The following is a 16,555-nucleotide window of genomic DNA, read 5'->3' as shown; positions in this document are numbered from 1 at the left end:
ACTGAGAAGAGAATGAAGTAAAATGTGACTCTTAGGCTTCTTGGATAATGGCATTCAGTGCTGGAGGGTGGTCCAGGAATCAACACTTTCCCAAGGTCACAAGAAACCCTCCCAAGGTTTTTATCATGTCTTCTCTCCAGTCATTTCTTTATTAATTGGAATCTGGCCCTCCCATTTGCCCATGTACACTTTAAATTCAAAATTCTCTGTTTTCTCATCTTTTGGATCATACATTCATACACAATGTGCAATTAGTTTCATGGTATCTGCCTACCTGTGCTCATTCTGAGTCTTAGCAAGGGAAGATGAATGATTATCCCTTTAAACAGTTTTTCTCAACACTTCCTCTATCTTCTGAAAGGTGAAATTTTCAGCAAGACAAGACAAAATATATCAGCACCTCTGCTTTTAGCAGAGATAGATCTCTAGCCTATGCTATGTGGTTCTAGCACCAAAAAAAATGCATCTAAATGGAAGGGACACTGAGATTCCCCTCAGAGAGGTGAATAAGAGAGTTGGTTTCAGTTAGAGAGGTAGGGTTTGAACCTAGGCCTTCTGACTAGAACTGGGGCCCTTTCTACCATCACACTGTCAGACCAGACTTATAGCTGGTGAGAGCTCTACCACTTGATGAGGGCTTAGCTTGTGGTAGCAGCTAAGTTTTTCTTTGAAAAAGTGTTGTGTAGGCTAATGTGGAAATCTATTTTGCATGACTTCATATGTATAATGGGTATCATATTTCTTGTCTTTCTCAACAGGTGGAGGAGGGAGGGAGAGAATTCAGAACTGGAAATGAGAATAAAAAAATATTATGTCGTAAATACAGTATTCTTCAAATAAATTACAAAGCAATCTGGAAGCAAATATATATTTTATTTATTGACTTTGTTTTGGCTCTGTTCCTCTGATCAGCCATCCAGCTTTGAAGAGCAAAACAAACAGAAACTACTATAAATTTGGGCCTGCTATATTAGATTACTTTGGCTTCTGGACTCTCCAGGACACACACACAAAAGTAAGCATCTGAAAATAAAGAAGTAAAAGCCCTGGCCTTCCTAGCCAACCAACCAGAGGGGCTCTACAAGGCCATGGGTGACAGTGGACACCATGATGAGATTCTTAAGACTCCTGTCAATATCTCTCAACCAATGTGTCCCAGCTCTGTGTGTGTGTGTGTGTGTGTGTGTGTGTGTGTGTGTGTGCGCGTGTGTGTGTGTGTGTGTGTAGCCAACATTTATAAATGTTCTTTCAAACTTGCTGATAGATCTGCTCCCAGCTTGAGGTTAGATGCGATGGCGGTTATAGAGGTATGGTGGGTAGAGACCGTCATAGTGCCACTGACGCCATTGTTCAATCTGCTCTCTGCTCCGCTCTTCTTGTTCTGCAGGGGAGAGAATGAGATGTTCTGTCACATATCAGAGTTACGGGCTCTTTCTGTTTCGGATATGGAGCCTTAGCCTTTGAGAAGCTCTGAAGTCACACTCTCAACATGTTGGGTCATTCTTCCTTGGGGTAACCAGCTGGGAAGGAGTTTAGATGAGACGGGCCAGCACTGATTGGGATCACCACAGTGAGAACTTGGGATCTCTATGTGGGGCCAGGCAACTAAGGACCATAACAAAACCAAGAGAAAAAGTTAAGGGGCATCACTAAGAAACTGTGTCAGTGATCATGTACATGTGCATCTAAGTGTAAGTATATAGAAATGTGTCTGAGAAGATATGTTTAAGTTTCAAAATAAAAAATTACTTCCCCCCTCTTCACATTGTCCCCAATGTGTAATATCTAAAGAATTAAACAATAAAACAAACAACCCTCCAAGGCATTCGATGTGTGATCGACATGACTATGGCAGTAGAGGCAGTTGGAACATGGGCACCATGGCCCCGATTCATTTCATTGACTATGGAGGCACTGTGATGCCAGTCCCTTCATTTAATAGATAAAGAAACTGGGCTCTAAAGAAATTGAATAACTTACTCAGGGCCACATATCTAATATGTGTAAGAGGTGAGGTTTGAACCCAGACCCATTTACTCCTAGATCTGCCTTCAGGAGTCAAACAGAAAAAAAAAGTCTCTTTTCTATATGCCGGCCCTACTTAAAGACTGCTACCATGTTTTCCTCTAAATCTTCTTCTATCTAGGCTAGACATATCTAGTTCTCTTTAAGCAATATACAGTAATGTACAATTAGTACAGCAGTTAGAGCTTTGAGTCAGGAAAACCTGAGTTCAAATCCAGCTTCAGACTCCTACTAGCTGTGTGGCCCTGGGCAAGTTCTTTACTCTTTGTCTGACTTGGTTTCTTTTTCTGTGAAACGGGAATAATAGAAACTACCTCTTAGGGTTCTGATGAGTATCAAGTGAGATAATATTTGAAAAAGTGCCTTGCAAGCCTTCAAACACTATGTAAATGCTATTTCTACTGATCTCTTAAGAATCGAACTTGAAACCTCTCTGTGTCCTTTCTCACTCTTCCATCTGTGAGTGTTCTTCTAAAACCAAACATAATACTCCAGAAGAGGTCTGACTCCAGGGCAGAATACATACAACATGATTATTGACTCTTTAGTCCTGGTCACCATGCCCCACAGGGTAGCCCTAAAACCCCATGAGGTTTTCATTGAGTGACTACATTCCACCTTCCACATCTTGAGAAATTTTTGAGCCAAGGGCAGCTAGATGTTGAAGTGGATAGAGTGTCAGACCTGAAGTCAGGAAGACCTGATTTTAAATCTTCTGCAGACATTTACTAGCTATGTGACCCTGGTTAAGTCACTTAAGCCTGTTTGCCTCAGTTTCCTCATCTGTAAAATGAGCTGGAGAAGGAAATGGCAAACCACTCCAAGCATCTTTGCCAAGAAAACCCCAAAAAGGGGTCATGAAGAGCTGGACATGGCTGAAAATGACAAAACAACAACAAGAATCAACATTTGTAGTACTGTGGCAGGGCATACTAAACTATAGTGCCAGGGTTGTGGCTTCAATGACCACGATGTGTCATAAAACAGCACAACATATATGAGGATATGTTTGCTACTTAGATTTCTAAGTGCCATCCATTCACTTTTGTGAATACCATTTTCCTTTACAAATGGCAACAGATTGTCATTACTAGCTAGAAACTGTATGTGTACATAGACACATTTGGAGTTGCCAGCTAACCCATCTAACAAATATAATATCCCAGTATATGAAATACTGAATAAAAGCCCCTAAATGAATGTTAGCCTAATTATGGTGCCCGTATTCCCATAGCATATTTTAGAGTCTAGAGATGAAGGAACTAAGGCAAACAGGATTTAGTGACTTACTCAGGGTCACACAGCTAGTAAGTGTCTGAGGCCACATTTGACCTTACTTAAGAGAAGTCTTCCTGACTCCACACCTAGCACTCTATCTACTGTGCCACCTGGCTGCCCCTTTCTTTAAATAATAATATTAACAATAACAAGGTCGACATAACATCAGAGCTCATTCTTCCCTGTTGTAGCTGGGAAGAGGATGGACTAGAGGACCTCTTACCCTCTAACTCTGCAATTCTATATATGCTTGACTTTTTTTAAACAATGTACTAACTCACTAAGTCTCAAGTGAAAGGGGTGAAACTCCAGGATATTTGTATTTTCTGGCAAGTACTTTGGTCTAAGTTTTCTAAATGGATTCCCAGAGAAGTTTGTATTTTCAATGAGTAAAGTCAGTTCCCCTGTTCTGTTTCTTGGCTGACAGCCACTCACTGAGGCAGTACTCACGCACTTGGGGCTGCCCTGTCACCTCTCAAGAGTATTAATGGCTAATTGATTAACGGCTCTTTGATCATTTATTATTGTGTTCTTTTTACACAAGTTTGTTGGGTAAGAGTACACTTCACAGCAGTCCAGAACAAACAGGCAGAGAGGCCAGTGACCTCAGGACTACATTGACTGGCTTGTTGCCCTGAAGAACATCTCACTGCCTCTTAGCAGTGCACTGCAATTGGTCTGAGCCGGTCCCAGCACAAACAGAGCAAGATGGAGACAGTAAGGATCAGAGGAAGGAGGTCTACATAAAAGAACTCTCTTTTTAAACAAATTTATTTTATTTTTAATTTATGGAACAAAACAAGCATTTCCATAACAAAGTATAATTTTTAAAATAAGATGATTGCACATGAAACTGCAAATTTATTATGTACAACTTGCTATTCTTTTTAAATATATATAATAAAATTATCATCTAAATTTCTCTTCTTTTTTTCTCTTTTTTCCTTCCCTCCCCTTTCCACTCTAGAGATGGCTGCCATCAAACACAAATAGATATATATGTAAAATTATTCTATACATACATCTATTAATCATTCTTTTTCTGAATGCAGATGGCATCTTTCCTTCTATGTCCTTTATAGTTAGTTTAAGTATTTAAAACAGTCAAAATAACTTATTTGCTCAAAACCTTTCTTCAAACAGTATTGTTGTTACTGTATACAGTGTTCTCTTGGTTCTGCTCAGTTTTGCTTTTCCTTATTTTGAGCAAGTCTTTCCATATAAAAGCCTTTTAAAGGACACACCATCTGCCTGTTCCTCCTTCCCCACCCATCACATAAAAAAAGGGATGGAAATGAAAGTTCCATGGCCTCCCTTTCACTTCTACTCTCCCCCAACCTCACCACCTTCGAGTCTCCTGGAAAAAAAAAGGCTCCTAATAAAAAGCGCTTGGAATACTACTAGCCCCATTGAATAGTCCCAGGGCAGGAAGTGATAAGACAACTCATTGGGAGTCACTGGCCATGGGTAGATACATTAAGACTTTATAGGTCTTTCCTTTCCTCACCTCCACCATCTTCAAAATAACAATCAAGGTCCCTAAACAATCCCTATGAATGGATCCCCAAGGGAGAGACCTCTAGGGAAGGTAAAAAAAGAAAAGGAAAAAATGTCAACCTATGTGGATATTGAGTGCAGTGCTGGACCCAGAGTCAGGAAGATGTGAGTTCAAATTCTCCTACAAACACTTACTACCTGCGTGACCCTGGGCAAATTACTTAAACTGTCTGTTCGTTTTCCACTAGAGCATGGGCTCCTTGAGAGCAGGGATTGTATCTTTGCCCTCCTTTACATACCTTGCGCTCAGCACAGGGCCTAGCAGACAGTAAGCACTTAGTGCTTGTTGACTGGCTGACTTTTGGAGGAGGAGAATATCTATCTACATATTTCTATCTGTATCATCCATCTCGGAGAAGCAGCATAGCATAATAGAGAGCTGGCCTGGAAGGCAAGAAGAGATGTAGTTCTAACCCAGGCTGTGTGACCCTGGGCATGTGTTCTAGGCAACTCTCAAAGATCACAAGTGGAAGAGCGGGTGCTGATCTGTGTTGGTGAAGGGAGTTTCCTCACCAGAGAACTCCCTAGACCAGTGAAGTCACAGGGCCATTCTTTGTCTGTATTTCTGTGGGAGGTTTGGGGGTGGAACTGAAGAATCCCTCTACTGAATCACACTCATTAAAGGAGCCTTGACCAGCAAGTATACTCTTGTCCTACAGCCCAAACCCCAATCTGCCTTGTGGATCTAGCATCTTCTGTAGCTTACAGGCCTCGACATTTAATGGATGAACTTTTAGGTCAATTTAGCACCCTCCATGTCCCTTTATCAAAGGAGTTTGGTCCCCTTTTCCCCTAAGTATATGTCCTTCCTGGCTTTAGCAACAATCTCATTTGCACACTGGAGGGATTCACACTGATTATGTCACTTGCACTGCCTATGTATGCAAAGTCCAACTGGACAGCCCCCATTAAGAACTCTCTTGGGTGTTTACCATAGCCAAGGCTTTACAACCATCTCATTACTTTGGGGATATAAATCAATATAGGAATTCTTTAAGAGTCTTAAATTCAAGTTCTTAGCTGTGGAAGAGACCCAGGGAGGCTTGAGCTAGATTATTCCTAGCTCTGACATCCCCTGTGGCTTTTTGTAGAAACAGGGACTAGAACACAGAGATTCCCTCTTTTGACAAGGGTATATGGGCCCTTAATTCCCAAAGGAATTATCATAATTTCACTATATCATATTTTACTGCATAATCATTGCACCCTGGGTGTGCACCCCCAGTCCAAAAGCTGGTTTGTAACTTTTCATGAAGTAATCATCACATGGTATAATTCTGTTTGTCACGCCACTTAAAATGTAAACAGAGCAGCAATGTATTCACCAGTGGCATATGGATAGACATTTATCTCTCTTGCATTGCGAGCCAGGAGCCTAGAATTCTCAGCACAGTATATTTTTGAAAGCTGACTCGCATGGTTTGTTTAGAGCTCTCTTCAGTACTAACGTTATTGTTACTCAACCCAATGAAGAGCTGTAGGCGCCAGGGGGCGTGGGTGGGCAGGCGAAGCTGCCATGAGTAAGTCACATGATATGGTAAGGCTTGCATCATCCCACGCTAGCTAACCTGTACAATTCATCTGCCAGCAATGCAGTTTAGTAATACATGATTTTTAAGTAATACCGGCACAATTTTTTAAAGCTTCGCTTAATGGCCACACCCCACTTTTTTGCAAAAATAAAATTTTGGCATAAAATCCGTGGTGATTATGCAGTGAAGTACAGGATTCAAAGAGTTCTATACAAGGTCACTTTCAGATTTTATTCAGTAAGATACAGCAATCGTCTTCTATATTAGCCCACACATTACCACTCATCTACAGCCTATTAAGCTCATCACTTACTGACAGCAGGGAGGAAACCCAGCCTGCCAAGAAGTGAAGATAACGCCATGATGCTGCCAAAAGCCCCAGTGAGCCCAAGGTATCTGGACTTTTGAGGGACCTGAAGTTTTGGCAGGGGGAAGTATCTGAAAAATAAGAAACAAAATCTGGGAGGCTTTCTATCCAGCTCAGAGCCATCCAAAGAAATTAAATGGAACCCCAGAACTACTGAGAAATTTCTAGCCATGTATAAACCTGAAATATTAAGAATTCCTCTCAGAACATGTGCATGTACATTTCTGGGTTAGTTTATTCAAAGTCTAGAAGGTAACCTGACTGTCTGCTTATATGTAGCCCAGTGGGCAGCTAAGTGGTACAGTGATAGATCACTGGGCTTGGAATGAGGAAGAAGCATCTTCCTGAGTTCAAATCCAACCTCAGGCACTTACTAGCTGTGTGATCCTGGGCAAGTCACTTAACCCTGTTTGCCTCAGTTTCCTCATCTGTAAAATGAGCTAGAGAAGGAAATGGCAAAGCACTCCAGCATCTTTGCCGAGAAAACCCCACATGGGGTCATGAAGAGTCGGATACAACTAAAACAACTCTACAATGACAACAAAATGCATCCCAATACGAAACCATTACTAAGACTTCTCATTCAAACAGGTATTGGAGATCTCCAGAGAAAGGGTTCTGACAATGGGAAGATCTAGTTGCCGTTAAATCTTTCCTAGAAATTGATTCCCGTCTAAAGCGAGGCAGTCCACCCTTGGCAGCAAAGTGGTGTAGTGGCTCAATGAGCTGACTGTGAGTGAGAGAACCTGAGTTCAAGTTCTGGCTCTGCTACTTACTACTAGGTGACCTTGGGTAAGTCATTTAGCCCCCTCAGGCCCAAGTTTCCTCTTCTTTAAAATGAAGTGGTTGACTTCTAAGGATAGTTTTAATTTAAATCTATTACCCTATGAAGGTGCACATAGCAAGAATAACGCCTCATTGAAAATATAAAATTTCTCTGCAAAGATATATAAAAACCTCACTAATTAGAAAATGCAGCATTTGGGGGCCTTTAAAAATTGTTCTGGGCATCTGAGTGATCAGGATACAACAACATACAAAGGCCATTGGTAGCAGTATTACCATGTTGCCCTGGGAAGGTTGGCATCTCTCAATACCATTCATTGTTGGATGATTTGTGCCTGTGTGTGTGCCTGACTCGTGTTTTACAAATCTCTTTTCTAATTCACTGTTCTTTGCTCCCATCCTGAGGTTAGATCTCTGTAGAAATGTGGTAAATAAAACTTGAGGTTTTTCAAAGCCAGGGGTGATGGGAAGGACTAGATACTAGAGTCAAAAGTTGGGCATCTGTCCAAGCTACTTGGAAATGAGCTAAGTATCCCACTGCAACCATCATCACTACTTATTGGATGAGTTGTGAAGGCAGGGGAAAAACAGCCAGGTTCTGCCTCCTCATACAACTCCTCTCATTACTGGGTTTTGCCGTGGGTATGAGCAGGGAAATTTGGAGTAATAGAATGGGCAAGTAGGTATAGTGTAATTGAGTTAGAGCCATAGTCAAAAGGTCTGTGGGGGTCCACAAGTGAGTCATGAGCCAAATACAGACTCAACTAAAGTCATTAATTTCATCCTCTCCCCATCCCAGAAATTTACTAAATGAGGACCTACAAGACAGACTCTTGGGTTTCCCTAAGTGTGAGATAACTTTCAAATATTTATCTCCAATCAGGCTTCAGTCCTACATCTTCATCTGCCTACAGATATCCCTATCTGGTACCTCAAACTCAAGATAGCAAAAACCAAATTCATTATTTTTTCCCTCCAATTTTTTCTTCCTTCTGACCATTTTCTTTCTGTGGCATCACCCTTTGCCCATTCTCTCATGTTGGAAACTCAGTATTTTCTTTGATTATTCTCTCTTCTTTATCTCGGATATCTAATAAATTACTAAATCCTATTGATTCTACCTCTACGGTATTTCTTGTATTGGTCCCCCTCATTCTAAATTCCCGTTTCCATCATTCTAGAGCAGGCCCTCATTATCTCCCATCTAGTCTATGACAAGAGCCTAACAGGTCTTCCCGCCTCTACTTTCTTACCTCCAATCCATTCTTCACACTGTTAGAAACCTTCCCATTGGGTCATTCTTAGTAATGTTTTATGTTAACAGCTGACCTTCAGTTATCTTCTAACTATTTGGATACTTTGCCTTTTCTTTGGGCTTTAGCCAAAACAGTAAATCTCAAATAAGATTTGTAAAACACTTAGCACAAAAGAATTGGAAATTAAGGGAATGCCCACCAATTGGGGAATGGCTGAACAAGTTGTGGTATATGAATATAATAGAACACCATTGTGCTGTAAGAAATGATGAGCATGTGGGTTTCAGAAAAACCTGGATATATTTACATGAACTGATGCAGAGTGAAGTGAGCAGAACCAGGAGAACATTGTACACAATAACAGCAACATTGTACAACGATCAGCTATGACAGACTTAGCTCTTCTCAGAAACACAATGATCCAAGACAATTCCAAAAGACTCACAATTGAAAATTCTATCTACATCAAGAAAAAGAACTATGGAATCTCAATACAGATTAAAGTATACTATTGTCACTTTTTGTGGCTTTCCCTTTATATTCTGTTTCTTCTTTCACAACATGACTAATGTGGAAATATGTTTCCATGATTGCACATGTATAACCTATATCGGATTGCTTGCTATCTTGGGGAGGAGGAATGGAAGGGAGAAAAAAAATTGGAACTCAAAATCTTATAAAAAATGAATGTTGATAACTATCTTTATATGTAATTGGAAAAAATAAAATACTATTTACAAAAAAAAAACACTTAGCACAGGGCTTGGTACGTAGGAGGTGCTTAATAAATGCGTGTTCCTTTCTCTTTCCCCTCAGGAAAAAGTGGTTCCCTGGTGTTTAAGGTTAACCAGATTAAAGGAATGGCTTTCTGTTTGTGAACAGGGCAGGACCCTCTTGAGTCAAAACTGTGGTCCTCAGTGAATCTTGTTGATGAGACTGAGCTTCCCAAAATAAATGGGCGGAATTCCTTTGTTTCAAAACTGACTTCTTGGGGGCAGCTAGGTGGTGCCATGAGAAGAGCACCAGCCCTAGAGTCAGGAGGACCTGAGTTCAAATCCGGACTCAGACCCTTGACACATGTACTAGCTGTGTGACCTTGGGCAAGTCACTTAACCCCAATTGCTCTGCCCCCCCCAAAACAAACAAAACTGACTTCTTCCTTGCAAAAGGTTGGAGACACCTCTACTCACCTGTAAATCTGTCAGAGTTTAGAACACAGAAGATGAGATAGAAGCAGGTGACTTGGTGCCCATAAAGGGGTAGAGCTTTAAGATACTGGTCATTCTTTTGACCTTTTGGTGGGGCAGGAGAATAGACCTCTCCATTCTGCCTCTCTTCTGAAGAGCAACTGAAAACACTATGGCTCTTTCTATGAGTGGCAGTAGTTAGAAGGTTATTTTTCCAGTGAGCAGAGGACCAACCAAAGGTCTTTTTTCTCTTTCCCTCTTCATCTCTCTACCAGGAGTAAGTAAATACAAGTGGCCTGGCATCCAGATAGAACCAATTGGGATCAGGAGAAGTATCCATTATCATCCTCCTTTAAAAAATCATTACATGCCATATAATTTTATATTATTAGAATTTCAATTTCATCATATAGGCATTTTTAATGTCTTTGTTCTGAGCTAGAAATTTCTCTCTAATGATAGTCTCCATTAAACAACTCTTAAGCAAAAACTGTATATTTAATGGAATTCAACCCACTGAGTACTCTAACAGTCACTAATGTCAAAGATTCCTAGGTGAAAAGACTGCTGGACCTTAATAGATCTGGGGTAGTGCAGCTTTGTTAACAGTTTTCTAGGTTTTGCCCTTTTGTGGCATATCCCTATTTTCTTCCTTGAAGTCAGCCTTTGATATTAATTCAAACCAGATTTCTACCGGTATAAAAATGCTAAGGGGAGGGGGGAATAATGTGATTTACACACACACACACACACACACACACACACACACACACACACACACGGAAGATCCTTACCGTCATTCTGCTCCTCCACAAAGTTCTCAAACTCATTCCTTTGCTCTTCGTAATACTCCCGCCGATGCTCATCTGCTAGAAGCTTTTGCCTATTTTCCGCTGTGGAAGAGAATTTACAGAGTTTACAAGGAGGAAGGAAATGCCGAATTTCTTAGGAGAACCCAGTCATTAAGCCCAATGATTGCTTCTCATAGCATCTGTCTCTGGGGAAAAGCAGATATAGACTAACACGAAGGAGAGGTAAATTATTTACCTAATGAGTGGACCTAGGCCAGGAATAGAGTTGCAAGATTTGGGGAGTAGCATGGTCTCAAAGAAGAATGTTTTTAAGATTAATATTACTTTCATAAACATATTTTCAATGGCAGAAATTCTACTCCCTGTAGCACAGACAATGAACTGCTTTGTGATCATTCAAGTCATGTGTGTTACAGTGAAGAGTTGAAACCTCTGGCGAACAGTAACTATGTGACCTTGGCCAAGTTGCTTAATGCCTCTGGGGCTCAGTTTCCTCATCTGAAAAATGAGTTTTAGATTAAATGACCTCTAAGGCCCCTTTTACCTCTAAATCCCATGATTTTTACTGTAGGAATAAGGACGACTAGTCATGAAAAGAAAAAGGATTTCTTTTGATATAAGTAATTGTTGATAAATAGTTATCCTTACTATTTTTATTTTGGTCTGGACTTGCGTAGTAAGGATAATTAAGCGACTCGGCACAAAGTTAAGGCTAGCCTTCACTTAAATCCAATGCATTTCCACTGTGCTGTGCAGTCTCCAAAGGACCTAAATTGTTTGTTGAAATTGAAGAGAAGAAATCTGAGACATAGCCCGGAAGCAGAGAGGGACACAGCACGTATGGGCTATAGGGAAGGCTTAAAAACTACTTCAGTGAATCAATCAACAAGAATTTATTAAGAGCTTACTCTGTGGACTAATCGCTGAGGAAACAATGGCAAAAACACGTCCTGCCCCCCAAGAGCTTATATTGTAAGGAGAAGAAGTGTAAATAAATAGCTACATGCCAGATGTATAGGTATTGCTCACTGGGGTTTTAATTCTTCACTGTAGCAGGACCATCACCTGCCTAGAAATGCTGGGCAAGATGCTTTGTCTCATTACAACCTCCAATCTCCTAGGCAGTTTTAGCTGCCACGCTGAGCTGTTATTCAGATTGACAACTGAGACTGCCGGGTCTTTTTCAGATAAACTGATGCCTAGCCTTGCCTTGTAGTGACTTGGACAAAATAACACGATATTCATGATAACTGACATATACGAAGTGCTCAAAGCTTGCAAAGTATTTAACTTATTTTGATCGTTATTTGATCCAGACTGCTTAGATAGATAGATGGATAGATAGATAGATAGATGGATGGATAGATAGATGGATGGGTAGATGGACGGACAGACAGACAGGCTGACAGACTGGCTGACAGACAGACAGACAGATAGATAGATAGATAGATAGATAGATAGATAGACAGAGAGAGAGACAGAGAGAGAGAGAGAGAGAGATGTACTTATTAAGTGCTTACCTGTGCTTAAGTTAATTAATACAGGTTTCATAGGCAAACCCAGATTTTTCTTTGCACATCTTCATGTCTCCAGCAAATAATATTTTGTGTTTCATTTTTAAAGTTTAACTGCTAATTTAAAACTCTTGAGTTTTTACATTTGTCAAATAAAAATAATGTCCTTTACAATCAAGTACTCAATAAATACTTGTCTTTAATAAAAAAATAAAAGTAAAGCTCCTTGGGTACACACACTAATGCAATGTGTTGGCAACAACTATGAAATGCTGTCTGCCCTTGGTCCCACATGGCCTTAGGGGTAGCCACGGTGCCCATCATTCAGCACCATTCCCAGAAGTTCACTGTGTGTTAGTTGCCTAGAAAGACTGAAAGGAGAAGTTGCTGTAGAGCTCTGAGTGTCCACCAGGCTATCCTGTGCCTCCTGCAGCATGTGGGGGAGCTCATTCCACACACTATGTGCACTGTCTATAATGAACTTCTGAAAGCTTCAAACCACACCTCCCTGGCTGGAGTCAACTTAAAAGGATGGCAAACATTGCCATCTCCTAAAGAAATGCCTCTTTTTCAAGCAGAAACATCTCCAGGAGTTTATTTTCTTGGAGCCCTTCTTTTGAAAACTACCTGGTTAATCAAAAAATGATGATTTTTTAAAAATGTGGGAATTGTTTTGCTTTACCATAGTATTTGTTACAAGCGTTCTTTTTTCCTTTCTTTTTCAATGGGGTGGGGAGGTGAGAAGGAGATAAGGTTAATTTTCCTCAGTTGGAAAAAATAAAATTTAATCAAATTTTAGTTATGTTCGAAAAATAAAAATTCTGAATCCAAAATTATGTGAGAGCCAGATGTTTATCTTCTTATTGAAGCATTCTTTATCTAACTCAGAAGAGACAGATATTTTAACCCTAAACTCTTTAACCCTTTCATCCCCATCACATTAAAAAATTATTTCTACCAGCCAGTTAGTAATCAAGTAACTACGTATGGAAGGTCCACTATGTATAAGACACTATGCTATGTGCCACCAGGGAAACAAATTATGCACATATATGAGCCTTCGTGGCATAATGAACAGTGGACCATGTTTGGAGTCAAGAAGACGTGGGTTCCAACCTTACTTCTGTTACCTACTAACTGTGTAACCAAGGGCAAATCACTGAACCTCTCAGTGCTCCAGACAACTCACCAAAAACTGTAAGTTTTTAGAAACAAATTAAAATGTTTTTCAGTTAACGAAAATCTAAATCTTCTCCCTTACTTCCTCTTCCCATTAAAAGAAAGAAAACAAAATTCTCATAACAGATGTGTAAAGTCAAGCAAAACAATCCCCACATTGGGCATGTGCAAAAAAAGTACGCCTTGTTTTATAGCCTGAGTCTATCACCTCTCTGACTGGGATGAACAGCAAGTGGCATCATCAATCCTCTAGAATCAGGGTTGGTTATTGTTTTGATCAGAGTTCTCAAGTCTTTCAAAGGTGTTTGTCTAAGACTATAACGTATAGACAATTTGGCATTTCTGCTTCTGTGGAGGAAGTTTCCACACTGAATTCCCTACACTGATAAAATTACAGGTTCAGACCAAGAGAGACAGAGAGACAGAGACAGAGAGAGACAGGGACAGAGAGATACAGAGAGAGACAGAGAGACAGAGAGGGAGACACAGAGAGACAGAAACAGAGAAACAGAGATACGGAGACAGAGAGATAGAGAGAGAGGCATAGATAGAGACAGAGACAGAGACAATCATACAGAGACAGACAGAGAGATACACACACAGAGGCAGAGACGGAGACAGAGAGATAGAGACACAGAAAGAGAGATAGAAAAACAGAGTCAGAGATAAACAAATAGAGACACAGAGAGAAAGAAATCAATGAATCAGTGCTCTGTGATTTTTCTCAGATTGGGAATATCTTCCACCAAGTCAGATAACTTAGTAAATAAGTCTTAGAAAATTGTGTGAGGCTTAGAGAAGTTAAGAAACTTGGCTCATGGTTGCCCAGCTAGTAAATGTCAGAGGACCTGATACCAAATCTAGCACTTTCTCTACTCTGTGTCACTGCCTCTTCCTTCATAAAATGCCATCCATAGATACAAAATGCAAACTTAAAATACATACAATTACATACCAGTGTATATCAGGATACACAAATAAACACTGCTGAGTAGTATGGTAAATGAAGAGAACCTTAACAAAAGCATATTTTCTCTAATTTTAAATGAATGAAAGTCTCTTTTCTTATCTTTTATCCTCAGTCTAACAATTACTCCTGGCTCCTAGGAGCCAGTGCAGGAGAAGGAGACAGAGAAGGGAAGTAACTTGGCACAAACACCGATCAGTCTCCTCACCCACCGTTCAGCTCATCCCGGGATTTGATGGATCTCTTGCCCCGTTTCTTGAAGAAATTAGAAGCATCTGATTCCTGGAGGAAAATCTTCTTCAAATCTGGAAGCAGAAACATTGACTAATCACAAAAGCCACAGGGCCACTGGGATGCTCTAGGGACAGCTAGCAGGACGTGGTGGCTTTCCCTCTTTGCTGAACTAGCAGATCTACTTACTTTCTTTATCCTCTTCTCCATCTGCTTGCTTAGAGCCCACAGCTGCACCTTCCCCAGCCTCAAGAACTAGGTAAAAATAACACAGAGACAAAGTTGAGCGCAATGAAGAAGTCTAGCATCCCATGGGGGAAACCCTTAACCTGCAGTCATGTACAAGGTTACATCCTTAAAGTCTGGTTTCCTAATCACTACTTTAGGGAATTCATTCTCTCACATCCAAGTGACAGGACATACGCCCTCCTAGGAAACCACAAAGCAGGCTGCTCTGTGTAATTTTCTTTAGCACACACACACACACACACACACACACACACACACACACATGCGCGTGCGCACACCTTCTGCAGCATTCTAGAAAATGCAGTTTCTCCTCCTATGGCATCAAGGCAGAAAGTATAGATATCTAGTATGTCTTTGCTGTTAAAAGATCTGGGGTTTCTCTGTTGCTCATACTTACTAGCTAAAAGCACAAATGCAGTAAGGCAGGAGAGGAAAAGAATTTGCTTCCAAATCATCGTTGCTGAACTTAAGGATTACTCCTTGAAATAATAGAAAAGAGGAAATAAGTTTTGGAGATACAGATTCAGCTTCTTCTTATGTCAGGCAGGCTTGGAGAAAGGGAGGAAGGGGGAAGGAGGCTGGCAGAAGGGATGCCACTGGTGAGTAAAGGGGAGGGGTGTGTATTGACTGTGCCTTCAATTGGCTGCTCCTGGCTAGGGTATTGGAGATGTATCAGGCAACTTGAAAACATCTGCAAAAGTTGAACTTAGTGTAAGGGTTACTTGGGCACCTAGAGTGGCAAAGCCTGTACCACACCTGCCACTCATAAGGTCGTAGCCAAAAAAAAATTCATTCATATCCTCATATCAGTTTTGTTAGAGGGTTAGGGAAAAGTTCTGAGTAAAATATGTTTAAAGATTAGGCTTTTCTCTCTACCTTTTCACCCCAACTCCCAAAGAATTCAGAAGAAAATCAGACATTTTGTTCAAAAATTGTTCTTGTATTAGTTTTGGGAAAAAAAGGCATTGTCATACAGTATTTGTAACTAAAAGCAAATCATTTGTTTAAAAAGGCAGTCTGGGGGAAAAAGATGTTTTTGGTTTTTTATAATTGTCATTAAAAATATCTGGCAAACTAAAAAAAAACATTAGCCAAATGATGTGCTGCTCAGAATGCCCAGGCCAGGAGTCAGCTTTCAAATGGCAGAAATTTAGGATTCAAAAAGGCCAAGAAAGCTTCTTGTATTCTGCCTTCAGTAATGCTCCTGCCAGACTTCATAGAGCAGAGCAAAGCAAAGGTTTCCAACTGATAAATTCTATTGAAAGAGAAGCATTAAAGAAGCATGGAAAGACTTATATGACCTGAAGTAAGTGAAGTAAATAGAACCAGGAAAACAATACATAACACTGCAAATATATAAATGGAAGGAAGGAAGAAAGAAAGAAAAAGAAAGAGAGAGAGAAAGAAAGAAAGAAAAAAGAAAGGAAGGAAGGAAGAAAGAAAGGAAGGAAGGAAGGAAGGAAGGAAGGAAGGAAGGAAGGAAGGAAGGAAGGAAGGAAGAAAAAGAGAGAAAGGGTGAAAGAAAGAAAGAAGGAAAGAAAGAAAGAAGCTAAACATTATATTATTATAAGGACTAAACTTTAGCCGTGGGAAGATATGAGAAAATACATTTTTT

The 16,555-nt window shown here is 40.3% G+C and overlaps 1 protein-coding gene across 1 annotated transcript; it reads right to left on the bottom strand.

The window, feature by feature from the left end:
* Window positions 1-1,283: 1,283 nt before the first annotated feature.
* On the bottom strand, window positions 1,284-15,395 carry UCMA (upper zone of growth plate and cartilage matrix associated). The gene is made up of 5 exons (XM_036758406.1): window positions 15,338-15,395; window positions 14,881-14,946; window positions 14,673-14,765; window positions 10,783-10,881; window positions 1,284-1,381 (listed from the first exon to the last, which is right to left on the bottom strand). The coding sequence occupies exons 1-5, from the start codon at window positions 15,393-15,395 to the stop codon at window positions 1,284-1,286; spliced, it is 414 nt and encodes a 137-aa protein (XP_036614301.1).
* Between the last annotated feature and the right edge of the window lie 1,160 nt (window positions 15,396-16,555).

This window comes from Trichosurus vulpecula, chromosome 5, assembly GCF_011100635.1.
Source record: "Trichosurus vulpecula isolate mTriVul1 chromosome 5, mTriVul1.pri, whole genome shotgun sequence".
NCBI lineage: Eukaryota > Metazoa > Chordata > Mammalia > Diprotodontia > Phalangeridae > Trichosurus > Trichosurus vulpecula.
The sequence above is the reverse complement of the archived record's forward strand: the minus strand, read 5'-3'. Positions and strand labels throughout refer to the sequence as shown.